The sequence below is a fragment of the Halichoeres trimaculatus genome, unplaced genomic scaffold (genome assembly GCF_033239565.1).
Source record: "Halichoeres trimaculatus isolate MK-OKI-2021-1 unplaced genomic scaffold, fHalTri1.1 fHalTri1_scaffold_6, whole genome shotgun sequence".
NCBI lineage: Eukaryota > Metazoa > Chordata > Actinopteri > Labriformes > Labridae > Halichoeres > Halichoeres trimaculatus.
Window position 1 is genome coordinate 13,567,660 of NW_027437184.1, and position 19,948 is coordinate 13,587,607.

Here is a 19,948-nt window from a genome sequence, read left to right on the forward strand (position 1 = left end):
TTTGATGAATGTATCCCCCAGTATCTCATGTAGCTCTTTCTTCTCAGATATGTACGACCAGGTGTTGAAGTTTGGAGCCTACATTGTGGACGGGCTGAGGGAGTACAAGCAGCCTGTTCTGGTTTACATTCCACCCCAGGCTGAGCTGAGAGGTGGATCCTGGGTGGTCATAGATCCCACCATCAACCCTCGTCACATGGAGATGTATGCAGACAAGGACAGCCGGTTAGTTGGACTAAAAAGAAAAAAAGATCGTGCATCAGTCTTATCAAACCCCCTTCACTCACTTTCATCTTCTTGCCTCCAGAGGTAGTGTTTTGGAGCCTGAGGGAACAGTGGAGATCAAGTTTAGGAAGAAGGACCTGGTGAAGACCATGAGGAGAGTGGATCCGGTCTACATGAGCCTGGCTGAGAGACTGGGTGAGCCCTCCAATTCAGATCTGGTCTTTTCCCCCCTTACGTTGTCCTCATTTCAGTAAAAGAGCGATACAACGTCGTTCTTTACTCCCCGTTGATTGTATCATCTTCTTTGCTTCTCCCTGGGGAAACGTGTCAATCACAGCCTGCTCAGATCAATCCACAGCTCTCCTGCACAGGGTATTGATTTTCCTCCAGGCTCTGTGAAACGGTGGTCCTGTGCTGATGCCGTGTGGGCTCAGGGCGATGGGTGAACTGGAGGAATGGGGGGAGGGGGTTGAGAGGTTACAGATTGGAATTGACAGAAATCGGTATATGGTGACAGCCACCAGGGGTTTGGGGGCGCTTAAAGATAAAATGCTGTTGGCAGGTGTTAATTTACAGCCGCGCACTCATGTAGAACCAGACTTTGAAGTCAACAGAAGTGTAAGGGAAGGAGAGGAGTATGGCTTCAACTCAAAACATTCTATTGAACAGAAAGTGAAGTCAAAGTAGTGCTTGTGACGAGGACTGATGCTTTAGGGTGATGTCTGGAGCCAGTGTCTGCTTAGTAGGGTTGGTGATGCTGAGGTATTGAGGCCTTGGCAAGAAGCAAGATCCTTCAGGTCAGTACAGCCGACAGCAGGACAGATTCTTAAGTCAGTTTGAAGCGTCAGTTTTAGATTTCGTATAAAATAAACAGAGTGTTTATGAACACTTCAGTCTGCAGGGAAACGCAGGACTGCAGTGACCGATAAAGAGAAAAAACTCCCTGACTATTTACGTTTAGAAAACTATGCTGCTGACAGTCAGTAAGGGAACCTCTAAAGTTTTTGGCCTCACTTTTGTGAAGCCTCCATGTTGTCCATCACTTTTTACAGTCCATAATTTGTCAGCACTATTTGACATCTTTTATTATGACACCAACAGGAACTCCTGAGCTGAGTCCTCCTGATCGTAAAGAGCTGGAGACCAAGCTGAAGGAGCGTGAAGAGTTCCTCTTGCCCATCTACCACCAGGTGGCCGTGCAGTTCGCAGACCTCCACGATACTCCCGGTCGCATGCAGGAGAAGGGTGTAATAACGGTGAGCACCTCTTTTCCCTCCCATGCTGCCCACAGGGGAGAATCATTCTAACTGCTGCAGCACCTGTCCAGTGAATAATGTTTGGTCTCACCGGGCTGTGACACTCGTCTTCATAATTACCTTCTGATGACCCCAGTCAATCACGTTAGAGGCCACAGTGAAGCCTCAGGCTGCCCCGTCTCATCCTGTGCCTTCTCAGGTCCATCTTTCACATCCAGGCTTACAGACTCTGCTCACAGGACCAGAGGGGATTTCACAGATGGATGGTAGTCATGGTGTTGTCTACAGACAGTGTGGGCTGGACATTAGTGGTCAGGAGTTCAAACTCAAGTACCTCAGCAAAGAAATCTGTTATAAAAGAGTCTGACAGTCTATCAGATTACACATTTCTAAAACACAGATAAATCTAATGTGTTTCATTCTTCTTAAAAACAGCCGTAAAAAATAATTACACTCTCTCCTGAAGCTTTTGTATTGATCTTAACATCTTAACAAATCATTTTGTGGCTTACACTTTTTACCTGGCAATACATATCCGCAAAAACATGAAAAACTAGAAAAGCAATCAGAGTGCAGACCTCTGCCAAGCATTTTGTGATTGTCACGCAACACTTTAGTCCTATTTTAATGTTATACTCCCTTTCAGCAGACTGTCTGCTACAATTTGGTGTTAGTTGCAGGTTTGTACGATGTGTTTCCTGACAGTGTTGAAAATTATGGTGACCCAGTACATATTTCATATTCTGGATCTTAGTATCCAGAATGTTGCCAGGATTTGGATCGTACTTTTAAATCTGTCAGAAATTATGGTGACCTTGTCTTGTATTGTTTTGCAAAGCAATCCGACCATTTATAATGGAGTTATGTACACATATGGGGAAAACGGCCCTATCTCACAATGATAAGGAATCCTTTAAAAGAATTCCTAGATTCAGACGGTGATTCTGATCCAAAATCGAATTACTTCTTCCTTACCCTGTTTTGAATATTTCCTGAAAGTTTCATGAAGATCCGTTTGTTACTCTTTGAGTTATGTTGTTCATTGAAAAACAGACAAACTCTCCCAAAAACATAATCTCCTTGGCAGAGGTAATAATTATAAATACAGAAGCACCAAAGTAAAGATTTAATCACTACAGTACACAGCAGTTAAAACACAAAGCAACATTTGTGTTAGTGATTTAAAAATCTGATTGGGTGCCATTATGATGTCACTTTTTGAATCAACATTTACCTTTATATATGAGAATTCCTTTGTACATTGTGTAACTTAGGGACATTAAGATCAAATATGCCTTTGTCCATTGAAGCAACAAGAAAAAAAATGGTAGTATTCATGATTTTATGATACATGGAGCTTTTTTTATTTTAGCCTATCTGACTGCTCTTCAACAAGACATTTAAATTGAGTGTGTTTAATGCTGAAGAAGGCTGCACCAACCTGATCCTGGTAACAGGTACTGGTGCGATACTGACTCAAAAAGTGAGATCAGATATCGGTGACAAAATGCTGATCCATTGGATAGATCTATTCAACACAGTTCTATGCTCTTCTGTGTTTACTAATACCATACGTGTTTGCTAGCAACTCTGAAGGCAAAGCTAGAAAAAGCCTGAAGTGGTTAAAACATAATCCTCATCCACCTCTCAATAGAGCGTATTAAATCAATACTGTTATCTGATTGGATCAGTATAGTTATTAGCTGATACCAAAGACCAGGTATCAGTAGTGGTAGCTGGGACCATAATAATGTCAGATCAGTGCCTCTCTTGTCCATATTTCCTTTGTTGTGGATCTATACACTCATGGACTTGAGTGGGGCAGCATTTGAGAGAATAAAAACCATTTATCAGATCAAGACAACAGGAAGCACAAACCTGTACGTCATTGTGTCTCATGTTCTGGTTGAGAATGTCTCATTGATTGAAAGTCACCAAAGCTAACAAACACTTACAGACAGTACTAAATATTGAACACACTCTAACGACACTAACTTGTTTACCTCAGGACATTCTTGAATGGCAAACCTGCCGTCACTTCTTTTACTGGCGTCTGCGACGTCTGCTGCTGGAAGAGACAGTGAAGAGGAAGATCCAAGCGGCCAACAGTGAGCTGACGGACGGACAGATTCAGGCAATGCTGCGGCGCTGGTTTGTGGAGGCCGAGGGGGCTGTCAAGGTTAGATTCCATCACAATTACAGCACAGTAATTGTTTTTTATTAGTCACTCTGTGTATATTTAAGTCACCATAAACTGATAATGGTAACATACACCACTTGCATAGATTGAAAACATGTTCTGTCTGATTTACCTCAGATCGGTCAGGGTTTATTTTGTAAGACTGTGAAAAGAGATGAAGAGATAGAGACAGCTCCATGATACTTCATCTTAATATATTTTCTTACAATAAAAACATAAAATTAATCCTTTAAAAAAATGTTGACAATCCTTGGAATTGAAATTAGAGTTGAAGTGTTTACAATAATAATATTCTCAGTGATTTTAACTCTTATATTTGCTTAGCAGCATAACAGCACTTAAATCATTAAGTCAGGTGCCATAATTGTTTTTAGCCTGTCTGAATTTACTATCAGATCATATCATATCTACAGTCATCATTTGCATTCTTTGTTATTGGTGAATGATTGAGTCTTTGACCAGTTGTTTTCAGTACTGGATTGCTTATTTCACACTCAAGCCTAAGTCAAATTTATCTTGTGTGTAGTTGCCAAAGTAAATATCTTTTCAGCTCCTCTGAGAGTAAGAGTGATTACAGAGGTTGAAACACGCACTCCTCTTCTACAGTGTGCTCCAGATAAAGAAGTGTAGGCTTTCCTATTAAATCACCCTGATTAAATGCAGATGGACTGATACCTGGAAAACAAACATCCATGAGAGATACATAAATACTGTTCCCTCTGGCCTGGTCTCAGGTTTAGAAGACCTGCTGCGGGGCTGACAGGAGCCCGCCCTGCATTTGAGATCTCCTAAAGAAGTGGCCTTCTTGTTAGCTAATATATTACCCCAATCAGGAGCGGCTGTCTTAAGCCACAATTAATCACAGCCCTGGCACGTGCAGATAGGAGAGCAACACGCTGTTTCTTAATTAAAAGCAAACAGATTAAAAATGATTAATAAGGGCATTAAATGTTCTCGTGGACCTCAAGCAGGACTGTTCATAAAAAAAGGCAAGAGCCCATTATACCCCTCAGCCCCCAAATCTTTGCTAAGCCCTGCAGCCTCGCTTTGTTTGGGATCAGAGATGCCAGCACTCATGAATACTAATTTTATCAAGTCCAGTCAACAAGACATGAGGTCTCCACTTTGTGAACGTCTACCCCTCATTTCAACTCTGTTGTTAATTTTTGATGTTTATTGGTTGATTTGTGATTTTCTTTCTTTAATAGTGTTAGCATAAAGTGTTTACACAATGAGATCTAAATGATGTGGGCCCAGAGCTGCTGTTACTCATCTGAATCAGTATGTGCTGTGAAGAAAAAAATAAACAAAAAAATATATATATATTTAAATGTTTTTTGAGCAAAATTGTTAAATTATTTCCAGCTTCATCCTCTTAAATCTATATTTTGCTTTTTTTTAATTTTGTATCTACAGCTTTTTTGGTTTTAATGGCAAAAGAGGTATTACACCCGTCAAAAAAGAAAAAGAAAAAAATAATTATTCCTGTGTGGATGATGACATGTGAAATTTTATTTATAAATAAATAAAGAAATTTAACATGTAATCATTCACACAGAAATAACTATTGGTTTTTTTTTTCAATCCACCCTTTACATATGCAGTTTATTATCTAGTGATCGTGAAAAAAAAATCTGCACATTACTCAGTAATAAAAACAGACTCAGGCCTTCCAATTCTCTGAATTACATAAGCTCAAACTCGTACCACAAGTAACAGTTTTCTGCAAATACTATGCGTTTTGCGTGTTTTATTTTATCTTTCCTCCCTTTACTACGCCCCTCTCAGGCCTATCTGTGGGATAACAACGAGGAGGTTGTTGCTTGGCTGGAAAAGCAACTTGCTGAGGAAGAAGGTGCGAGATCTGTCATCGATGAGAACATCAAATACATCCGTAGAGATCACATCCTCAAGCAGATCCGCAGGTGAGAAATTTAAAAACCGTAGATTGAGTCGGTTGAAGAAATATGCTGTTTGGCTAACTTCTGCCACGACATGTTGAGCTCTTTTATTACATTACTGAAAATGATTTTGATTTTTTTCTTTTTTTTTTCATTTTAGCCTCGTTCAAGCCAACCCAGAGGTTGCTATGGATTCAATCGTTCACATGACCCAGCACATCTCGCCCACACAGAGAACTGAGGTGGTCCGCATCCTCTCCACCATGGAGACATCCACCTCCTCCTAACAAGCTGGAGCTCGACTCCAGCACAAACCTGAACCAAAGGAGCCTGTTTCAGCTGCACCTGGTCCCTGACTGAGACCTGGGCTGCAGACTGAGGCTGGAGGAGCCAACATGAGGGGTCTTGGCAGCTGCCAGGTCACTGATGAATAGTTGGCAATGATTCTTAATGAGAAAACTTGGGTTGACTGACTATTATAAAATTTTTTGAATTGATTAATGCCTCTTCTTTAGATTAATCTGTTTGTTTTGTATTCAAGTGCAATTGAAAATAACTCCAGAAATTCCTTTGACTAATGTTTGGAGTGTACAAAGGTAATGCTTCCATAATAATTCTATTAAACACACTCTGTGTTTTTAACTACAGTTGCACATTAAATTCAGCCGTTTGTTGTCCTTAAAACACACTTTGGTTTGTGACATATGCTTGTTGGGATTTGCAAGTATTTTGACGACCAACCTGACAATGAAAACACACTACTGGGGGGCACCAGAAAAGGGGGTGTTAGGAGCACTTAGTTACCGAACAAAGATGGGGAACACTACAACAGATTTTGGACATTTGAGCCCAGCAGGGAGCAGAGACAAGGTCTCTTTAAGACCCCAACTGTTTCACAGTTACCCCGCAGTGAGCGATGGGCAGCTCCACTCCTAACAAAACCACAGCTGTCCCTTCTGTTCTCACTCACACACTGTTCACACACATGCTGCTTTAGATGCACTTTACTGCTGCACCCAGACTCACAGGTGCACAGTTTGAACTGTTGCATCTACCGTACGATCCACATCAACACGCACAAAGTGAAACAAGCAGGAACACATACGCACAGGTGGTGATAACTTAAAGAGGTACGACATTCAGAGTGGATAAACATCTCCCTTTCCTCCTTAGTTACTTAGTGTTTGCTCCCTAAACCAATCACTGAAAGGGATTTTTATTTATTTTATAACTAAAGAAATATTTTTGAATTTACAACAAATAGATGTCTCAATCATTTAATGTCTGTTTGTGAGAAGATGTGATGCTACCATTCACTGGACTTACATGTTACATGTCAGATATGGTGTCCCATTTTCACTGTAATCCACATTAACTGTTCTATTTAAAGTTTGTACTTTATATCTTTCAAATGTTACCTATTTTTTATTTTTTCATAAACAACGTGTGACAGGCATATATTTCTTGACTTGAGTTTGATACGAGAAAGACAGGCAAATTGTTCCAATAGTGTCAAAAAGGATTTTTTTTTCACTTGATAAAACAGCACTGTAATGTTAACGTCAGTCTTACAGATCATTATGTGAAATGTCCTGCTCTACAGCATTGTTACCAGTGTGAAATAGCTTAATTGTTTGTGCTGTGCCTTTTATGTGCCTGTGCAACAAAGTAGTCCAGTTGCTTCGTAAGTTACTGGAAGTTTCCTACACAAGGATGACAAATAATTCACACTGATGAGCTCTAAATGTTTCTGCAAATTTAAATAAAGGAGTCCTGACTAAGTTTGTGTGTTTGTGTGAGAACTTAAAAGCTCCTGTGAGGACAAGGTGGTCTTTTGTGACTCTGGCTGTGGAAATTGTGTTACAGAGTTTTCCATTGAAACAGCACTTTAAGATGTAAGCTGTTAAAAACACAGGCATTGCCAATTTGACCAGACTACATGAGCTTTGAAGCCAAATTACATGTGACACCATAGTGGAAGTCCTTACTTTTGCTTAATCTAACCACAAAGCAAAGAGGCAGAGGCATTTTTTTTTAAACTATTATTATTTTTTTATACAACTGTAAGCATATGTTGTCCCATACTTGATTTGAGCCACATTCACTCGATGATTCCTGAAAAAAATCTTGTTTCAAGAATTTTTAAAACAGAAAAGACACCTGAGTTGGATGTAGATTAAAAAAAATGCCAAAGTGGTAAGAAAAATGTACTTTTTGAGTTTTTTGAAGTAAGAATAATGTCTATATACAACAAAATAAACAAATTTTTCCTCAAAAGCATGGTGGATACATAGGCAGTCTAGCACTAGCCACGTATTCATGGACCTAAATATTCCGCTTGTATTTGGTTTATTTGCTCAAACAGAAAGAATTTAACCTTTGCATACACCTCATTCCGAAAGAAAAGTGCCAACCCGAATGGACATTTAATCGGTTTCACAGGGGTGGAATATTCCTTTCCCACAACTGATTGAGGTATCATGTATCCACTCAAACCGAAAGTTGTCAGGGTGCGTTCTTTGAGCGCATGCTCAGATATGACATAAGACGCTACTAGAGATGATCTTTGATAAATCACGTGATGTTTACGTTTTTCTGCGCATGCCCCATTGACTACTCTGTTCGATAAAAGAGGTGCATGTAGAACAGAGATTGGAATATTCCTTTCCATGTATACTATTGTTTTCGGAAAAGTCATCCAGAAAGATTCCATTCGGAAAGACGAAAACTCCTCATGTAACCGTGAAAACCTTCGGCCCAGCGTTGAGCACACACTGTCATGAAGGTGTATGTTTGTTTTGGAAATGAATGGAGATCGGTACTTCTTTTTAACAGTTCTTTTCTTTGTTCAAGACAACTTTTTACAGGATACAACATGGCGAGGTTAGGTATTCGTCAACAGTTATGTAGCGCTGTTTTTTTAAAACATGACAACAAGAATGCTACTTAAGTTTGAACCATAGTTTAGTAGCTGGCTTAATGTAGCGCTACCAGTAGCCTGGTTTGCTGAGACATGTCCTTAGTGTGTAATCTTAGTGAATCTTGAAGCTGATGTAACCTCACACTTTTTTTTATTGATAGACTCTAAAGTATGAACAGGCCACTGCAGAATAACTGCTGCATGTGGTTTGGAATGAACATTATCACAAGCAGCTTAAACCATGTTTTTAGCCTTTAGCCCATGTTTTAGCCTTTAGCTCGTGCTCTATCACCCTCTTGTTTAGCTTACTTATGCTCTTCTGTCTGACCGTTCACCTCCTGTCTCCATCATTACAAAAATAATCCAAGAAAAATGTGAATTTTGAGTTTTTTGAAGTAAGAATAGTGTCTTTATACAATAAAATAAACAAATATTTCCTCTAAAGCAAGCTGGATACAAAGGCAGTCTAGCAGTGTCATGTTAGCAGTTTTCCTCCCTATATTAGCCTACTCACTACAAAACTTTGTTGGCCAGTGTGGCGCCATCATAGAGACTTTATGAGCTGTAAATCAACCCGGTTCTGCCTGACCCCATCAGGAAGCTACGGAGTAGCATTTAGGACTGATCCATATTGGTTCTGATAATCTCATTTTAAATTGTGGGTTAAAATCGAGCATATATCTAGAAGTGAGACTTTGTTTTAGATCACTAAGAAAGTCCTCTCAGTCCTTTTAAAGAGGGGGTATCGTGCTTTCTCATATTTAAAACATGAACACAAGGTAACAATGCTGGATGTTCATTCTAAAGGTGGATAAATCTACTGACTAGGACATATTTAAATTTTGTAAAAATCCCTGAATCTTTATTAGCTCTGGATCATGTAAAGTTTCACATGGGACAGTAGAGCCTAAGAAAGCTTCCTATTTAAAGAAAAGACAGGTATCATGTATTTTAGGAGGGAAATCCTCAAAGGCAGAGCTTACCTCCCTCATAAACTGCTTGAATGATGGACACCCCCAAAAGGCTCTGCCCTGTGCCTATGATACTCTGTATTTTATAGTACATAGAAAAAAGGTTCGCTTATTAAAAATCTTGTTTTCTTCTTAAGATCATAAAGAGACATCAGCATTCATTTCCGTCTGTTTTTAAGAGTAACAAGGGGACTGTCTCAAAACTCAAGTTCTAAGGAATTTGCATTAAATTAATTTGCCAATTATTTTTACGTACTGATGATCCCCCCAGCAGATAACAACATGACTGGAAGCCTCATTAATCTCAGCATTCAGAACAAAGTGAATTACTCTGGAGAGACATTTTCTGATTACTCGAAAATGATCGTCTTCCAATTCCTCAATCCACAGACGATTAAAGCAGCGTCTTCTTCCTGGCTTTTAAACTTCAACTATATTAAGAAGGATGAAGCAGATCAAACAAATATTGAGTGATCTGTCTCATCCTTTCTTCTTCTTCTTTTTTTTTTTTGTTTCATTCTTTCATATCAGCCCCTTGGCTCTGTCAACTCTTGCCAACCCACCAACAAATATGTAAGACAAATTGAGTTGCATGCACCCAATACCCACCACAATTATAGGAGGTCCAATAAGAAAATGAGTCATTTGGTGTTATAATTGGTAATGAGTCTTTGCTTGGTCTCCGTAGTCTCCCTGAGGGTTTTGCTCATTTGTGGTGGCATGCTAGGCCTGCTAATTCTTCTAATCACCGACAAACTGCAGAATCAGCTTCCCTGCATCCACTGGAGCAGAAGAAAACACAAGTATTTAGTGAAAGTTGTAAAGAAACTGTTTTGTTTTTATTTGATTTGTCTGCTGTTTTTCGCTCAAAGGAAAATCCATCTTTGTGGTTTAATAAAAGAATCAAGCTTGTGCTTTAAAAACCCAGAGGCAGACAGGCTGCTGGTCTCCCCGCTTTGCAGAGTCATGACAAAAAGAGAGCGACAGAGAGAAATACAGCAAGAAATATTAATGGTAAAAAGGAGAAAATCAGTGTCTTTGGTGAGATTGAAATGGAGGCATTATGATAGCACAGAGGGGAGACTCAATCATGCATCTGAGGCAGCCATAATTCCACATCCACGCGTCTCAATGACTTGACAGCACTTGAGAGACAATGGCTGTGACCCAGTTGCAGGATTCCAATTAGCGGGGTGTATGCAACAGTTGAGATGAAAAGGGAACAGGGTCCTTACAGAGCCTGGGGGCTGTCTGATTACTGCCTGAAAACAAGACTCCTCTCCCTGTGACAAAGAGTACACTGACAGAGAGGCAGTGAGCGCCGGGCCCCAGCTGTTCTTCATCTCTCCAGACGAAGGATTCTGAGGAGCTAATCTCATCTCCGCCTGCCTTTTTACATTTCTACCCCATTAGAAAGTGTAAAGTGAGGCCAGGCACACCAAGATACTTTTCAGATGTGTGTCAGGAGTTGAGTTAATGTTGGTTTTTCTGCCAGAAAGAAACTGAAAGCCATCAGGTGATAGAATTTGTTAACCCAAGACAATATGCAGAGTGTCTGCAATTTTATCTTGCATCAAACACCTTAAATCTGCTAATGAAGCAAAACACATGGGAATGTGAAATACCAAGTAATGACCTTATTGGAAAAGAAGTACAGTTTCAAACATGGAAAATGACTGCTTTTTAATGATAGATATCAATCTAAATCACTCAAAGATTACTGGATAAACAAGTCAAAAGTAACTTACACTTTTTAAAATGTTACACCGTACTTTGAGTTAGAGCGAACACTGAAAAACTAAGACTACAGGTGCAGCCATTCAGTATCAGCTACTTGGCAAAAGTCTGCAGAGCACTGTTGTGGACCGGACTCACAGACCTGCACTTAAAAACTATATTGAGTGCTTACAGCGCCTGTTTCATTTTTTAACATTGTGTAAGACTCCAGTCTAAAGCACATGCTCAGGCTGGCATAATTTCAGGGAACAATAGTTTTATCTGTACAGAACTGTTGTGACATAGAGAAGCAACCAAAGTTTAAAAATGTAATCGGTGCTGCATATCCTAGAGACCACTAAACTTTGGTGAGTGAACAATAAAAACAGAAGACTTTGCTAAAAGGGCCGCACAGTGGCACAATGGTAAGGGCTGCAGCCTCTCAGCAATTCCCAGTTCGTCCAGTGAGCCTTTCTGTGTGGAGTTTGCATGTTCTCCCCATGCATGCACGGGTTCTCTCCATGTACTCTTCTCACAGTCCAAAAACATGCTCATCAGGCTCAGTGGACACTTTAAATTGTCCAATGTGAGTGTGTGTGTGAGGTTGATTTTCCCTGTGTGTCAGCCTTGTGATTAACTGGCGACCAGTCCAGGGTGCACCCTGCCTCTCGCTCTAAGATTCTCAGTCGCTGGACCCAGACTCAGGAACAAACTCCCCCCGGACACACACCATGCATTTACACCATGAAGCCCGAGTTCACAAGATTTATAGCAGTTCATTTCCACAAACTGTTCTAAACAGACTCGAGATGTGCTTTAGGTGAACCTGCGCATCACATCACTCCGTCAGCTCTGTTTACATAAGGCTCCATCATAATAGCACTTTTTCCCATTGCATCTTAAAGCCTTCATGATTAATAATGTTTGATTGTCCAACACAATAAGGAGCCCTGTTGGAAAAGCAATTTCTATCCCTTTGTATCAAAAATTAAGCTAAGTGATGTATTGTATCTTTAATGCATGGAGGCTGAGCTGCAGAGGTAAAGCCAGGCTGTGAATCCCTCCAGGGGCAGGAAGGAAGGCGGCCTGTCAGCCAGCAGCATAAGAGGCTTAATCTTCAATCTGCGTTTGAATCGTGCCACAAGGGTCAAAGATTACAACACCCTGCGATCATCACCACATAATGCATACATTCTCATTCTGTCAGGGCTCGGCAAACATGTGGTGACTAACTGAACACCAGAGGCACGGAGAGGAGGGCTTATTCATGAGCAGACAAACCTGCTGACAGAGAAGACAGAGGAATAAAAATTACCGTTTTTTGGAATGATAAACAGATCCACATGCAGACTCAATCATAGCATATCTGTTTTTCATCTTCATGATGAAATCAATATCAAACTGTTCCTGAGTAAACAAAAAGGAGGTTGTTATTTTTCTTCATACAGCTGCTAATGAACTTGACTCATACTCAATATGAAGAATAATATGCAAAAAGCTGCTTATAGTTGTGCATTGCAGACTGGGGGACGCTGCTCTCTGTACCATGCAATCACCCCTCCTTCCTCCCCTCCCCACATTAACATTCATGGAGCCACTGGAGTGTGGCGAGGCGCGTACGTAGAGCCAACGAGGAGATGCAGGGATGAAGGGAGAGAGGGAGGTTTGAGCCTCCTCTGATAAGGCTGCTGGAAGTAGAAGGGAGGGGGCGGGGTGTGGTAGTGAAGGTTGCCCTGTATGGGATTGTGGGAAAGGTCAGCAAGGTATCGCAACTTTGTCCATATATCACAGTTATGACTGTAGGTCATTGACTGGTATGGAAATGATAGGGGTGGTGACAGGTCCACATGGCACGCTAGAAGAGTGAGCAAGGCCAGGCCACAAGTCACTTTTGAGTCATGCAGTATCTCTAATACTCTAAGAGATTTATAATGGCTGCTTCTGCAGCTTGAGTGCTGCTTGACTGTTGACAATACCTTTGGCTACCATGGATCTGTGTCCACAGGGTAGAAAACAGCCTTCTTGCAAATTTTAGGACTCATGTTTCAAGGGGTACAAAAACATTATAGGGCTGGGAGATGTCTCTGATATAAAGATACTGACCCAGAGAATTAAAAAAAAAAAAAAAAGAATTGGACATTTTATTTCAGATAAAACAAAAACAAGCTCATAAAATCGTTTCAAGGTTTTCTTATCTACTTACAGAAAAAAGCAGTCGTGTAACAAGACTGGTTTGGTACTTTTTCAACAGGAAGAATTCTGCCTTCCATCCTCTAAGCTAACACACTAGGAGTCATTTGGACTGAATTCTTATTTGGATATTGTTAAACTGTCAAAATAGACTCATCACAAAGTATTTAATGATTATCTCAAACTGTTTCTGATGAGTGTATTTTGCTGAAAGTCCCCAGTTAACAAGGTCACTCTTTAAACCGTAACACCAGTTTATCTCTGCTCTGGGTTTTAAATTTTATCTTCCTGTTTAAAGTCAAACATTTTGGTCATTTTGAATCTACTTTTTCACTAAAGATTATCTTTAAGGCTCTGTGAGAATTTTGTGAGTGATCTTAATACAGTCTCACTTCCCTATATATGCCTGATCGTAATCCACAATTTAAAATGGAACTATTTTCACCAAAACTGTTTTTTTTCTGTCCAGGTCAGTATGTACAATTCTCCATGACAACACCATGCCTGTTAACAAAATTTAGCAGTAAGAAGAGAGATCTGTGTTTTTCTCTGCTGAGAAGAAATTCTTGGATTTATTTTGTTTTAATGGTGGACACTGGTGCTGGACTGTCCGACAGACAAAGTACAGAAGAGCAGAAGAAAGCTGAACAGGAGAGTGATAGTGCATGGGCTAAAACATGGTTTGAGTTGTTTGTGATAATGTTCATTTAGTTGGTAGATGAGGACTGGCTGGACATAACCAGCATTCATTAATGCTACAAGTTACAGACACGTCTTATCAGGCTGTAAGTAACACCAAATATAGCCTGATGCTAAACTTCGTACAAACTGAGTTTATAAAGTTTGCTAGTTGTCACATTTCAAACAGTGCTATGTATCTGGTAAAAAAAAAACAAAAAACAAAAAACCTTATCTTGCCATGTTGTATTTGATAAAAAATTGTCCTGAACAAAAAACAGTAGTATTAAACAGAAGATCTGCTCTCCATTTGCTTCAAAACAAACACCCTTTTCCAGATAGTCCTTACAGTGCCTTTAATCCAATTATTAATTCGACAAACCCATATGTGATGCAAATAAAAAAAAAACATGACCAGTAACAGCTGAATCTCCTCCATGCCACATGTAGTGCTACAGAGGATGATGTACGTTGTCCTGTTGTTTGTTGGTTGTCTAGTGGTGTAGACATAATCTGCAGGACTTCAGGCTGTGGTCAAAGAAGAGACACCACCAGGTCATGGGAACCAATAAGTTCCCTGGAAAGTAGTTCCTGGTACTTCTGGTTAAAAAAAAGCAGCTTTTGGGTCCCCAACTTGGGCACTGACTTTTGCAGGGTTTGCATATAGTAAGTGTGCAAAACACTGAATAGAATGAAAAGTTTCTTTTCTCCCTTTCTTTTTCTTTCTTTATTTTTTTTAATCTGCATAGAAATGTAAACATTTTGAACTTGGTGACCTGACTGTTGCCATCTGATGTTGTAATTTTTGAATGTAAGTAAGTTTAGGGATGTTTTGCATTTGTTGTGCTTGTTTTGCCCATCAAATAATGACTGTAATACCAAGGCAGCAACCTCCGGTCTAACAATATGAGACAATTCAGGAGAGCTAAAATCCGGAAGTACCGGAAGTCACATACACACCAAGCCAAAAAAAGCCGTTTTCACAGCAGAAATTAACCTATTTACATCCTGGTTCAAAAAACATCTCCAGTCTGACTCGCTTATTACACTATCGGCACACACTGTGGGGTGGGGGGATTATTTTTTAATTTGGCAGTTCAGAGAATATTAAGATTGCAAGCTCGCCCAGTCAGGGGCACAGCTCAGGTCATGTGACTGACGGGCACCCTATAGCTGTACTCGAAGCCCTTGCCACTTCCAATATGGCTGCAATAACCGTTTTGCTTCAAAAACCTGTTTCAGAAACAGACAGGTGACGTCAGGGAGACTACATCCATGTTTTATACAGTCTATGGTAACACCTGATATGGTAGCAGTCTTGAGATACTTTGTTAAAAGCTGACAATCTTCACTGTCAGAATGTTGAGATATAAGCAAATTGAACGATAGCTTGGAAAGAAAGAAAGTATGTCCTGTTTGCTTCACACATGCACAGTATTCTTCGTACAAACAGTGAACACAGTTAGCGTTAAGCTGCATACAAACACCAGTCCAGCAGTGGCCCATTTTCAGAGGTACACCACATTAAAATGCATGCATCAGAGGCATATCAGTGAGGCGTGGAGAGCCAACTCCCCATGGATATGTTGGTTTACTGCTTCTCAAAGGGATTGTGGACGGGTTTATTTGTGACCAGTGTCCTCTGGCTCTGAAGGACAAAGGCAGTCAACCAGGGAAATCATTGAGCTTGACAACATCGCATACAGACGTGCCATCTGACACCGGCTGTTTCTGACATTTAAATCAGACTGATAAAGATATTTCAAGTATCCCTCAAGAAGCTCTTTCCAGCTGAAGATTGGGGGAGGATTTGTAGCAATAAAGACTCAAAAAAGAGGAGTATGTGAGACTATACGACTGTAAATCAAATCTAAGTACAATGAGCATGGCATTCCCAGATTATCTATCCTATCTTCAGGGTACTCTCAAGAATATTGAAAAGATATTTAAGTGGTCCAAGAAAACTTCTTTTTTCTGTTTTGAAAGAACTAGAAAAAACAAGCACACAGACTTCTCTCATATTAGCTTCAACTGCTCCAAAATCTGAAACAGAATTTAATCTAAAATCAATTAAACATGAGTTATTTCTTGTTATATTGCACTCACAGGTTGCAGGCTAACTTTTGAAATCCTTAGTTCTCATAAATAGTTTGGGAGTTGGAGGACTCAGTTATCAGATACCCCCCTTTTGGAATCATGTAGTCTGGGTGTTACTTTTCAAAGTGGGCTTGACACATTGTTTGCTGATGATGCTAACCTTCTAGCCTGGCAAATCGACATTTACAAACCTGACTATGATCTGCTTCTCTCATACCACCTCAACTTCATGAAACACTTTCTACCTTTGTTCTTTTGATCTTTTCTTGCTGTCTGTTCCAAAAGTAAGAGTTGAGATGGATGAGAAACATTAAAAGTTGCTGCTATTTTTATGTCTTTGTCACATTTGCATTTAACTGAGCAACTGGGGCAATTCATATTTCTTCAAGCTATTCTGTTTAAGTTATTTGTTAACACAATAAGTAAACTGTCTCTCAGACATGTTTAGGTGTAAGAAAAGAAATAAAGTCTTGCCTCCTGCAATTAAAATGTGAAAATAGCATATTTATCCTGGTGGGTCAAAGAAAAGGATCATGAGTGCTAGACAGGAAGGGTATAGCTGCTAGTAAGTGGGAGGCGTATCTGGTCAGGCCCCCACCACACTTGCTACTACCTGGAATCCAACCCATTATATACACACACATACACACATTTTGTGGACTAGTCAACTCCCTTGCACTTGCATATTAAATACATGATAGAGAAGCAGCAACTTTCTGTTCCCTTTGTCTCCCAGTTCTTATATAATACATTAACACATGAAGCAGTCGACAAAATCTAAACAATACATGCCACTTTGTTAAATCACTTTTTTTTAACAGTCAATAAAACCAAAGTTTTTCAGATTAAAGAATAAAAGGAAACTCTAAATGCATGATAATGTAAACATACTCTCTAAAAATGAACAGCCAGTGATTAAAATATTATCAAGCTTTATCAGGCTCAGCTTTTGTGAGTTAATAACATGTCACAGTCCATAACATCCTGAAATCTCCTCAGCACTTGGCCCCTCCAGATTGAGCACCGCAGGAGAAGAAAGTAGGAGGGGAACACTCACGATTCCGTCCTCTTCAACTTTAATCAAAAGTACACTGACGTGCCGCAGCCCCCTCCCTCTCTTTCATAATAATAGCTCGCTAAAAATTCAGGAGGCAGGCTCCACATCAATCACTCGCCAGATTTGAGTCCAATGCAATAAATATGTAAATGAGGAGAAGCCAATGTCTCGTAGCTTTGAGATCAGCACGAGGGGAAAAAAAGGGGAAAAACTGTATTAATTGCCCATGGCCAGAGGAATCCTATTACTGTGGGCATTGATTATAAAATTGTATGTGTGAATGATTTTCATGCAGAAAGTGGACCGCAGAGCCTGGAGCGAAATATAAAAAAAGTGAAGAAAGAGATGAATTAGGGAACTGGGCCATATTGTGCAAGCAACTAAAAGGAAAAACCCACGACAAAATTGCCAAAATCTAAGTTCAAATAAAATCCATGTTACAAAATGAAAAGGATTTTCTTTTTATCTCCAATTGCTATCGATGGTTATTCAGTCATAGCATTTGCCTGATGTAAATGTATTTCCCTAAATTTGAGGCTTTCCCCCAATTTTAAATCCTTCTCTTAAAATGTTAAGGTACTCAAGGTCCCTCAGTGGAGTAACTCTTCTCAGATGAAAGATTGAGATTCAATATCAGGTCATGCTTCCCACATGAAGAAGTGTCTTTGGGCAAAACACTTGACCCTTAACTGTCCTCATACTGTGCCAGCAGCGTGCCAAAGAGATTAGTAAATGCCAAATGAGCTCTGCATAGCAGCCTCTGTCTTCAGTGTGTAAATTTGATTTGTGATACCATATGTAATGTAAAGGTGCTTTGAGTCATCAGAGGACAAGAGAAGATGCTTTACTACCACTTTGTTTTATTAACCATATTGCAATATATAGGGATGGCATTTGGATGATGAAGTCCATCATTGTGTTGTGGTTTGCTTGCTTCATCCATTATTGATTAAAATATATAAACAAAGTAGGGGTGAAAATTCAAATAACCACTCTGAGTAAAAAGTTAGTCTAATTTTTTTTATAGACCAAGTAAATTAGATATTACACATTTTCACATGTATTACTTGATAATAACAAAGGTGTGATTAATGGATTTTATATTTTCATTTGAGGAGATTTTATGTATCATTATCATATTTTCAGAGTGATATCTTTACGGACAGAAAACCAACAAACTGCAGAAACACATGATTTTTTTCCAAACTTTTTTTGATTATTAAACAAAGTGAATTGTTTCGTAAAAAGGTGCAGCCAAAGGTACATTTAAGTGTCAGGCTGAGCAAGATTTGTAGTTAAAGTGTCCTTATGGGAGCAGGTTGGGGTCAACTGATTTGCACTCATCTTTGCCCATTCATTTTGGCTCTAGAGATCATGTTGTACATAACAACAATTGAATGGGTTGAACAACAAAATAAAGGTGACTTACTTCCCAAAGGGACAAATAGCCATGAATGTTGTCTGTTTATTCAACAGTGGGGATAATGACTGTCAGCTAGATTTAAATTGATTTGCTGGCCTTGTGTTTGACTTGCAAATCTCTCGCTTAATCACAGTGTTTTGTTCAGATAAACAGGGATTAGTTTGATGTACAGCATAACATTATCTCTGAACGTTCAAACACCAAAGGCTTTGGACATTTGGTTTTAATTAACAGATTATGAAACAGTTTAAATAACTAAATATACATTTTTACACTTGTGTTAATCCTTGTTTTTGAATCCTTTTTAAAAATAAACTACAGCGAAAAAAGCTTTAATTGTTTATCCTTTGCATCCATCAGTTATAGTTATGTCTGTTAAACATGCAATCACTGTTTCACAACTTTGACAGTTTTCCTGCTACACTTGAAATTGTTCTCTCTTTGTGCACCTCATATTTAGTTATATAAGGGCAAATGTGTTCAAATTGAGCAATCCAAATCATAGGTACCTGAAACTTAAAACATGAATCAAATTTGAACTGAGATTTGTTGCCTTCAATAAAAAGTGTCACCATGAGCCAGCTTTAAATCAACCATCAGGTCTTTTTGGTTCATTTAATGTTCACTGTTTAGGGTCATGATGTGTAGTTAAGTTAACTCAGGGATTTTACAAGGTTACAGTAAGTTAACCTGGAGCATTGAGGCTTTGAGTCTTGAGCTGTGGCTGTATTTCATATCCTGGTCTAAAATGGGGTTTTAATGCGCTGAACAGAAATGATCTCAAAGCATAAATCGACGACTGGATCTGGAGGTGACAGCTACTCTGCAATTGGATTGTCCAACAGAGTAAAAGAAACATATTTCACTCTTTACCACATTAACTTTCACAAATACATACTCATATTCATAAGTGTATGCTGCAGGAGAAAGACATTAGTGTTATGGTTGGACTGTCCTGTGTCATAACCTAGCTTTCTAACTGGCTCTCCGGCTGGTCAGCATCTCCTGTGGGTGATAGGCTTATTAATGACAAACACATCCAACAAGCTCGCCAAATTAAAACAGCTATCCCTTTAAACGCACGACTGGACTTTGGTGTTTATTTGGTATATATATGTATGTATGTATGTGTGTATGTATGTGTGTGTGTGTGTGTGTGTGTGTGTGTGTGTGTGTGTGTGTGTGTGTGTGTGTGTGTGTGAAATCAACATGTATTATGTGTATTGTCTTCATGCCATGTAAATGTGCAAACAAATAATAATAATGATAATAATAATAATAATAATAATAATGATAATAATAATAATAATAATA

The 19,948-nt window shown here is 39.3% G+C and overlaps 1 protein-coding gene across 4 annotated transcripts in view; it reads left to right on the top strand.

The window, feature by feature from the left end:
• acaca (acetyl-CoA carboxylase alpha) overlaps positions 1-7,053 on the top strand; it is a 36,022-nt gene extending 28,969 nt beyond the window's left edge. For all 4 annotated transcript variants that reach the window (XM_074673181.1, XM_074673182.1, XM_074673183.1 and 1 more), the window contains 6 exons: positions 48-225; positions 308-420; positions 1,327-1,481; positions 3,490-3,660; positions 5,470-5,606; positions 5,743-7,053. In XM_074673181.1, the coding sequence (XP_074529282.1) occupies positions 48-225; positions 308-420; positions 1,327-1,481; positions 3,490-3,660; positions 5,470-5,606; positions 5,743-5,869 (881 nt within the window). In that variant the 3' untranslated portion in view covers positions 5,870-7,053. The remainder of the gene's footprint in view (positions 1-47; positions 226-307; positions 421-1,326; positions 1,482-3,489; positions 3,661-5,469; positions 5,607-5,742) is intronic.
• Positions 7,054-19,948: the final 12,895 nt, after the last annotated feature.